Raw genomic sequence first — 10,102 nt, 5'->3', positions numbered from 1 at the left:
ACTTTGAATTGAGAGGTCATTGAAATGAGAGACTACAAAGATATTACAATTTCAAGAAAGGCTGAGGCTATTCTGTGGTTTACTCAAAACTCTTTTCTGTATAATGATATTGTAACTCAATCTGACTTCTGTCTGGAAGATAGTACCTGCCACACCATCCCTGAAATGATTAAAGTTCTTCAAACCATACTGATTTGCTAACAATTTGCTTATTAGTCTTCCATGTTCCACATTAGATTTGAAAGAGGAGATGTTCAGATTTGATGATTTAAAGTATTCAGTTTCAATGTGATGAGATTCTAGGTCAGTCAACAGGAACCAGAACCATTTGTTCATGAAATCACTTCTTCCCAAATTCAACCAAGAGGGAGCCAACAGGGAAGATCATTCTATAGAAATGTGATTCATGTCAGTTGTTAAAGGTACACCTCATCTACCTGAGGTATTTTCAGGTAAGATCTGAACACTTTGGTCTCAGGAGATGTACTGCCATTCCTTCTTTGCCTGTGAGCCAGGTGGGAAGTTTCCCAAGACGCAGAGTTTCTTGAAAAGCCTTCGCAGAGCTCCTTTAACTTCCTGGTTCCGGAGGCTGTAGATTAATGGGTTTAGTGTAGGGGTAACTACTGTGTAGAAGATGGCGACCTGGCGGTCCTGGTCCAAGTCGTAGCTGGAGGATGGTCGGAGGTACATGCGGATCACAGAGCCATACAGGAGCAGCACAACCAGGATGTGAGAGCTACAGGTGGACAGAGCTTTGCGCAGGGCTGAAACTGAGTGCATGCGGGCTATGGCAATGCCAATGCGGGCATAGGAACCCAGAATGAAGAAGAAGGGGCTGACCACCACAGCTACGCCCTCAGTGAAAATTAGCATTTCATTAACCACTGGTCGGGTACAGGAGAGCTGCAGCAGGGGAGTGATGTCACAAAAGAAATGGGTGACCTGGTTGCCACAGAAGGTTAAGCGGGTGACCAACACACTATAAAGGAGGCTATTGAGGCTGACGACCATCCATGAGGTCAATGTTATGCGCAAACAGAGGCGATGGCTGACAATGGCAGAGTATCTTAAGGGGTCACAGATGGCAATGTAGCGGTCATATGCCATGGCAGCCAGCAAGTGGCCTTCCATGCTGCCCACAGCCATAAAGAAGAACAGTTGGACCATGCAGCAATTATAGGAGATGGTTCGATTCACAGACAGTGTGTGCACCAGCATTTGAGGAACCGTGATGGTTGTCAGAAATATGTCAATAAAGGAAAGCTGGCTGAGCAGGAAATACATGGGGGTCTGAAGCTTGGAGTCCAAGTGGGCAACAATTACTAATAGGGCATTGCCCATAACTGCAACCAAGTACATGGTAAGGACAATACCAAAAATAACTGGCTGCATCTCCAGCCAGCTGGACAAGCCCAATAAGACAAATTCAGTCACATCTGTCCTGTTTCTAGTGCCATATGACATGGTCTACATTGACTGCAGAGAGGGAGGAACAGAGGTGAAAGGGAAGAGAAAGATGTCAAGGCTCAACCAGACCTTAGAGTCTCTGCATCTTAGATGGGCCACTGGAGTGAGGATCTGGTCCTAACTTTACATGCTGAGAAGTTCAATTTTGTTATTTTGTAATATAGTTCTTTCCTGCATTTCTGTCATTTCGAGATCTCTATACACTTTCCCTGTGTTGTTCCATTAAGTCAACTAAACTGACCTGGGATAAGAGTAGAAATGATTAATATAATCATTGATTTTATTAATGATTCATTTTCAGTGAATAATCTGGCAATGGATGGGATTTTCATCTTTTTATCTCAACTTTTCCCTATAGGCAGATCAACAGGGCACACCAAAAAGGTAATTTTGAGGCTGCTGTACCAATAAAGATATTTGATGAAATACCGTATTTCTACATGAATGTGAAAAAATAATTTTAAAATAGTAGATTATACATATAAGAGAACATGTGAGAAAAAGCACAGGTTCTTACCCTAAGTTTTCCTCCCTCCATGTTTAGTTTTAACTCTTCTGGTGGTTTATACCTCTGTGCCTCTAAACAATAAGCATCTACGTTCATGTTTTATCAATTTAAGGTATTTTTGGCTTGCCACTGTGAAAGTTTTTTATTAATTTCATTATCCCCAGTCTTCTCTCCCTCTTTCCCCAATTATTGACAACTTCATTCTTCAGTTGGTTGCTTTTCTGCTTTCGAATGGTGTGCTTAAATCTATATTTCTTGTTCCATCAACTTTAGACTCCACCTCTCATCCCCTCCCCACCCTGTACCCTGCCTGAACTTTGGAAAGCTTTACATTCACCTATACACTGCACACCATTATACCTTTGGGACCTACATTTTCTAGGATAAATATATAGCACTTTTATAACAAGATAAAAATTTAATGTGATAAGCAAGTAGATAAAAGAAAAAAAGTATTAAGTGGCAATTTCCTTATTTATACTCTGTCTAAGGGCAAAGTATACACTGCACACCATTATACCTTTGGGACCTACATTTTCTAGGATAAATATATAGCACTTTTATAATAAGATAAAAATTTAATGTGATAAGCAAGTCGATAAAAGAAAAAAAGTATTAAGTGGCAATTTCCTTATTTATACTCTGTCTAAGGGCAAAGTCTAAGTGCTAGGTTTTTATTTTGGTTCATTTCTTTAAGGTTTGATTATTTCTACCTTTTCCAGAAGAGAAAGACACAGATTATATCAAATTCAAAAAGCGTACCAATTACTAAAACACTCAGTATTGAGGGATGGTAGAACAGCAAATTACTCCCAATAAAGAATCAAAATTCTATTTTAAGGATATCTAACTTGACGCTCTCTTTATTGTAAAGATCATACCTGGAACCGAAGCTCAAATGATAAAACTTACGTTTTCCAGTGTCTGTTATTTTGTCTCAGTTTCTTCCAGTATCCTCCGTGTCAGTGGATGTAGCTCAGACTGTATGGTCTTGTCAACCTATTACTCATTCAAGGCAGAGCCACACACAGATGTTAGCGTGGATGTGTAGATAAAGGTGTAAGAGAAGAATGGGTCAGAAGGAAGAGAGAATAGGTCCCTTCATAGGAAAAGGGTGAGAGACAATGGTCTCCAAGAAGGAAAAAGTGGCAAAAACTAGATTTATCCATTATATGGATAAGAACATAGTAACGTAGAGAGTCCACTTTCTTCCAAGCAAAGCAAAACTATATTTTTAAACTAGTTACATGCAATAAGAGTAATAAGCAGTGGTCGTTCTCTTGTCAAGGATTCATTTCTATACCTTCCTACTTTCAATATCTCACCATTGCTTCCACCGGCGCCAGAGCTCTGTGGATCCTAGTCAGGCAGCTTTAAGGAATCCAGGACGGTGAGGCTAGGGAAAGCCAGAGAGAGGAGCGGTTCTTTTAAGAAAAATATGAAGATACTCACATAGGCAGCACTTGAACACCTCAAGACAGTAAAATAAACTGAAATCTGGAAGGAGAACAGAAATGAAAGGAAGACTCCCTGGAAAGGGACAGATAAGCATCTCGGTTTTCTCAGTCCCCACCTGGTGCTTCAGGGACATCTAGCGCCGTGAAGGAGGGAGAAACCTAGAGCCTCAAGCACCAACAACCCTGCTTATTCTTGGCTTTCCCATTTGATGAAAGCACCAAGGGACATATTATGGGTCTTTGCTGTTTTATCGATATCTAAATGTTCAGATAGGATCTATTTAATGTCTTCTTGATCTAAATCCTATTTCTAGTGTGTTCCCCCCTTTGGTTAATGAATCACAAAGGTCGAATCTGAGATGTATAAATAAGAACCTCCTTTTTATTCTCTCAAAAATAGATCCTCCAAACTCTTACAAAATAAATTAGGTACTCTGCCACATATTTCTTGCACCTGGGAACCATGAAATGTCTCTCCATACCCTCCCTGATCACATGACTATAGCCTATCTCAGCCTTCATATTTTTACCCCAAAAAATAACTTTCCATGTTTTAATTAACAATCCTTCCACCCTATTGCTTCACCTGACTATATTTGTACCTCATTCTAGTCTCCTTGGTCTTCTTGGTATAAACATCATGCTATTTTCTACAAGAAGGTTATGATTTATGATTTTCTGTTTCCTGTCCATTTACTATTAGGGCAGAGTGTAACTTTAGTCTCACCTTTTCTCTGTATCTAACATCATGTACCCAAGTTAGAAAGTCTGGGCTGAGGTGCAGTCCTTCTTGCCCACACCCTCACGAAATTATCCCCTTTCTGTCATTTTCCATGAAAGCCTTTCTCTAGGGAAGCTCATCACAATGAAGCAGTCTCACTTGCATGCACTCACTCTGGGACTCTACTAACCCCAGGAGGCTCCAATGTGTTCAGAAGAAACACTAATTAGAATGGGACTGCACACTCAGGAGCCTGCTCATTCTCCTTCCTTATACCTAGATCTCACTGAGGCAAAGACCATAAAACTTTCAAAAAAAATTCTGACTGCAGAGAAGGTCTACACTTTGGGGGACACCATAGCCTTGTACGATGTCAACAGTCAGACAAGGAGAAACTCCAAGGAGAGACTGATTCCCATTTTATCATTGCAAGAAGCTATCTTTTCTAACCCATCCTTTCTGTAATTATTGAGTGTTTGCTATTAATACAAACATTTTAATTCAGCTGAATTAGGTGCATGGCATGAGGCTTTCATGACATTGGGATGACTCTGATCACTTTTATCATGTTTCCATCCTGCTCACCAGTGGTTTTTTTTTTTTTTTTTTTCCCATTTCTACCCTCACCCAATTCCATCCTTTTGCTGGATTTAATATAGTCATTTTGTTTATCTATTTTAGAACTATCATGCTCAGAATACCTGATTTAAAGTCTTTGCAAAATAAAAGAAACAGCAGGAGGTATAGCACAATATTGAACAATCTGAGATTATATGCAAACGTAGAGATTAGTGGTCACATTTTTAAGTATAATGATAATGCAAAAAGTTGTTCTCATAAAGATAGAGAATAGAATAGTGGTTACCAGAGGTCGAATAAAAGCAATTACTCAGAAAGAACTCTATTTAGTGCTCAACATCACTAATCATAATAATGCAAATTAAAACCACAATGAGATACTGCCTCATGACCGTTAGAATGGCTTTTATCAGAAAGACAAAAGCTAACAAGTGTTAAAGAGGGTGTGAAGAAAGGGAACTCTGTTGGTGGAAATAAAAATTAGTACAGCCATTGTGGAAAACAGTATGGGGGTTCCTCAGAACATTAAAAACAGAACTACTATATGATCCAGCAAACCCACTACTGGGTATATATTCAAAGGAAATAAAATCACATGTCAAACAGCTATCTGCAATCCAATGTTTGTTAACACATTGTTCACAATACCCAAGATATGGAATCAAACTAAATGACCATCAATGAATAAACGGGTAAAGAAAATGTGGAATATATGCACAATGGAATACTATTCAGACTTAAAAAAAAAAAAAGGAAGTCCCGTCACTTGTGACATCATGGAGGAATCTGGAGGACATAATGCTAAATAAAATAAGCCAGGTACAGAAAGACAAATGTTGCATGATCTCACTTATATTTGGAATCCAAAAAAAAAGCTGAACTCATAGAAGTAGAAAGTAGATTGGTGGTTACCAGGGACTGAACTGGAGAGGAGTAGGGAGATGTTAGTCAAAGGATACAAATTGTCAGTTAGACAAGAGGAATAAATTCAAGACATTTATTGTACAATATGGTGACTACAGTCAATAACAATGTACTGTATTATTGAAAATTGCTAAGACGGTAGATTTTAAGTGTTCTCAGCACACACAAAAAATGAGTATGTGAGTTAATGCATGTGCTAATTAGCTCAATTTAGTCATTTCACAGTGTGTACAGATTTCAAGACATCCTTTTGTACTTAATAAAGATATTCAATTTTCACTTGTCCATTAAAAATACATTTTAAAAGTAAAGAAAGAAAAAAGCTTTAGTTCCATTAAAATGTGAATAAGAATAACTTGATGGGGAGATGAATCAGGTTGGGATGAAGGACATATGGTTTAGACTGGAAAGGCTTTGAATGCTGACAGAGCCCCAGGGAGCAAAAGGGACCCTTGAGTGATGTCAGCAAAAAATGGCAGACTGGGAAACTTCAGGGACAGTCCCTACCTAGAAACACCAAAACACTTGTCAAACACTATCCGAATCAACCTTGCTGGAACTCCAAAACAGGTAAAAGTTTGCATCACAGGAACACATAGCCAGGAGAAAAGCCACTGAAACAGCCTAGGGGACCTGTGTGACATCTTACATTACCCAGCCCAACCCTCCACCCTGGTGCAGCATTGGTTCTGAAGGCAGCAGCCTACATTCCTGTTGCAGGTTACTGATTCTGGAGGGAGCAGAATGAAATTTGTTTCCAATGAATTGTGTTTATTTTGTCTTTTTTTTTTTTTTTTTCATGACCGGCAACGGATCGCAACCCTCAGTGTCGCACCCATACCGGACCGGGACTGGCAACGGGATCGCAACCCTCGGTGCTGCCCCTGCACCTCGCTCAGCCAGTGAGCGGCCGGTCTGTATGTGGGATCCGAACCCTCGGCGGGAGCGCTGCCACGCTTCCCAAGCAGCGCACTATAGCAGTGCGCCGCCGGGCCTGCCCTGAATTGTGTTTATTTTGATCAGACTGGGGTTCCACAGAGGACTGCCGTAAGCACTTCCCTTTGCTTTGCCTGACTGGTATCTCTATCAAGGCAGGGCCACTATGCACTCCTAAAAAAGAAAAAAGCCAATGAATAAGCCACTGCTAAGTGAGGTAGAAAAAGTAACAGTCGAGACACACAATGAATACATTGAATGGCTTGGATGAAAAGCCAGAAAGTAAGGTTTGAAGAAAAACAGGAGCTTTTACACTGAACATAGAAAGCATGCGCTTGCCTTGGGCAGCACACACACTCAGAAAAGATCTGAGAAAACTATAAGCTTTTACCTCTATCTGGTCTTTAGGCTCAGCACAAGCAAGAAGTGAAAGCTCAGGTAGGATTGTAAACATACTAGTGTAGTGTGGAAGTACTGTCCTAACACAAAGCCAATCTGCAAAGACCTAGAGAGAGAAAGAAAGAAAGAATAAAAGGGAAGGGAAGAAATTAGAAACTATTCCTGAGGAAGAACAAACATTGGGCTCACTAGGCAAAAACTTCAGGTCAACTGTCCTAAATATGCTTAAAGAGCTAAAGGAAACCAAGAAATTATGTCTCACCAAAGAGAGAATATCAATAAAGAGAGAGAAATTGTTAAAAGAAACCAAATAGAAGTCTTTAAACTTTTTGTCCACACCCAAAAGCACATAATCTGTTAAAACTTATAAATCAATAGAGCTAATGAACTTCACCAAAGTTTCAGCACACAAAATTAACATAAATACTCAGCTGTATTGTTATATACTAGCACTGAATAATCTTTGAGGGAAGTTAAGAAAACAATTTAATTTACTATACTATCAAAAATGATAAAATATGAATAAATTTAACCAAGGATGTGCAAGACTTGTACACTGAAAACTAAAAAGCACTGCTGAAAGAAATTTAAAAGACTTAAATAAATAAATAAGAATACCATGTAATGGATTGGAAAACTTAATATTGTTAAAATGGCAATAATCCATAAATTAATCTGTAGTTTCAATGCAATTCTCATCAAAATCCCAATTGAATATTTTGTAGAAATGGAAAAGCCAATCCTGAAATTCACATAGAATTGCAAGGAATCATGAGTAGCAAAAACAATCTTGAAAAAGAAAACAAGAACAAAATTGTAGAATTCACACTTCCAACTTCAAAAATTACTGCAAAACTACAGTGATCAAAACAGTACAGTACTGGCAAAAGAGTAGAAACAGGGATCACTGGAACAGAATTGAGAGCCCAGAAATAAGTCCATTTATATAAGGTCAATTGATTATTCACAAGGGTGCCAAGCACATTCAAGGAGGAAAAAAACAGTCTTTTCCACAAATAGTGCTGAAATCAGTGGATATTCACATGTAAAAGAATAAAGTTGAACCCTTACCTCACACCATATAAAAGAATTAACTCAGGGCTGGCTGGTTTGCCCACTTGGTTAGAGTGTGGTGTTATAACACCAAGGTCAAGTGTTTGGATCCCCATGCTGGCCAGCCACCAAAAAATAAAAATTAAAAATAACTCAGAATTGACTAAAGACCTAAGTGTATGAGTTAAAACTAGGGAACCCTTGTTCATTGTTGCTTGGAATATAAATTGGTATAGCTATTATGAAAAACAGTATAGAGATTCCCCAGAAAAACTGAAAATGGAACTACCATATGACCTGCTTTGGGGTTTGGGTGGAAAATATAAATGACTAAGAGAAGCACAGAGGATCTTTAAGGCAGTGACACTGTTCTATATGTCATTATACATTTTTCCAAACCCACAGACTGTACAACACCAAGAGTGAACCCTAGTAGCTCATCAGCTGTAACAAATATATTACTCTGGAGTGTGATGTTGACTGTGCGTGTGTGGGGAGAAGACGGCATATGGGAACTCTGTACTTTCTGCTCAATTTTTCTGTGAACCTAAAGCAGCTCTAATATATTGAGTCTATTTGAAAAAATAAATAAATAAAAATTGAACGCAGTGGGGCAACAGAAGAAAAATCATAGTAAATCTCCCAGTATGCATAAAAAGAAATCCGATGATATGTGCTTGATATTGCTAGTTAAATATAAACTTTAATACAATTTTGAAAAATGTAAATGTGACCATTAGTTAAATAAAAGTAAGATGTGTAAACTTCTACATATCTGGTAGGAAAAAGAGTACAAAAAATGTGATATGTAACAAAAATTATGAGAAAATATGAGCTAAAATAAAATCATATACTGTCTCTGAGTAAGTAGCCCCCCTTCTGGCAGTAATCCAAAATATGGAGAAAGGGCATTCTTTATAATAGCAACTAAAAGTAGGCAGCATTAATCTACAGAAGTAGATAGATGATGGTGTACCCACTCAGTGTGAATTATAGGGAGAAAAGAGACCACATCCCTGCTCCACTCAACTTCTAACCAACAGAGCAGACAAAGAGGGTCACATAAGGATCAAATCTTCATTAACAGTAAAGCTGAATTAGAGCATGTCTTAGTCATTTAGGGCTGCTATAACAAATTACCATATACTGTATTAGTAAGTGTGCTCCAGAGAAACCGAGTCAATAGGATATGTATATAAAATTTATTAGGGGACTTGGCTCGTGTGATTATGAAGACTGAGAGGTTCCACAATAGGCTGTCTGCAAACTGGATGCTGGTACCATGGCTCAATCCAAGTCCAGAAGCCTCAGAACCAGGGAAGCCAATCGTGTGATTCTCAGTCTGAAGCCAAAGGCCGGAAACCTGGAGATGCTTGCTGCTGATGTGAAGTCCTGGAACCCAACGGCATTAGAATTTTGAGTTCTGACATCCACTGACAGGAGAGAAGTGTGTATCCTAGGTCCAGCAGAATAGAGCTAGAAATTCACCTTTTTCTCTGTTTTCATTCTCTCGGGGACCCAGTGGATTAGATGGTGCCCACCCATACTGAGGGTGGATCCTTCTGAGTTCATTCAGGCTTACATGCTAATCTCCTCTAGAAACATCCTCAAAGACACATGCCTTACCAAGCAAAAATAATGCTTTACCAGCTTTCTAGGTATTCCTTAACCTAGTCAAGATGACAATTAAAACTAACCATCACAGACTGGATGGCTTAAACAACAGAAATACAATGGAAATTTATTTCTCACAGTTCTGGGAGCTGAAAAGTCCAAGGTAAAGGTACTGGCATATCTGGTGTCTGGTGAGAGCCCACCTCCTGGTTTGCAGAAGGCCATCTTCTCATTGTATCCTCACATGATGGAGAGATATACAGAGAGAGCAGAAGCATGAAGGTGCATAGTCAGATTAATGCATAGAGCCATGGTTCCCAAAACTGACCTTGCACCTGGTGAGATTTGTAAAAATATTACTGTCCAGGCCCACACCTGTGATTCTGTACTCATTGGTCTGTAGTGAGACCTGGACAGCAGGACATTTTTAGAGCTACCAGGTGT

General features: G+C 39.1%; 1 protein-coding gene across 1 annotated transcript; it reads right to left on the bottom strand.

The window, feature by feature from the left end:
• Positions 1-474: 474 nt before the first annotated feature.
• Positions 475-1,464, bottom strand: LOC103599108 (olfactory receptor 1J4-like). The gene has a single exon (XM_008583202.1). It carries the CDS (start codon positions 1,462-1,464, stop codon positions 475-477), a length of 990 nt encoding a protein of 329 aa, XP_008581424.1.
• Between the last annotated feature and the right edge of the window lie 8,638 nt (positions 1,465-10,102).

Source organism: Galeopterus variegatus, unplaced genomic scaffold (genome assembly GCF_000696425.1).
Source record: "Galeopterus variegatus unplaced genomic scaffold, G_variegatus-3.0.2 Scaffold2849, whole genome shotgun sequence".
NCBI lineage: Eukaryota > Metazoa > Chordata > Mammalia > Dermoptera > Cynocephalidae > Galeopterus > Galeopterus variegatus.
Note: the sequence above shows the minus strand (reverse complement) of the source record. Positions and strands in the feature narration are given on the sequence as shown.

What these genes read in the sequence shown, in the direction of transcription:
- LOC103599108 (XM_008583202.1), bottom strand. Translation starts at nt 1,464, where the DNA reads ATGTCATATGGCACTAGAAACAGGACAGATGTGACTGAATTTGTCTTA.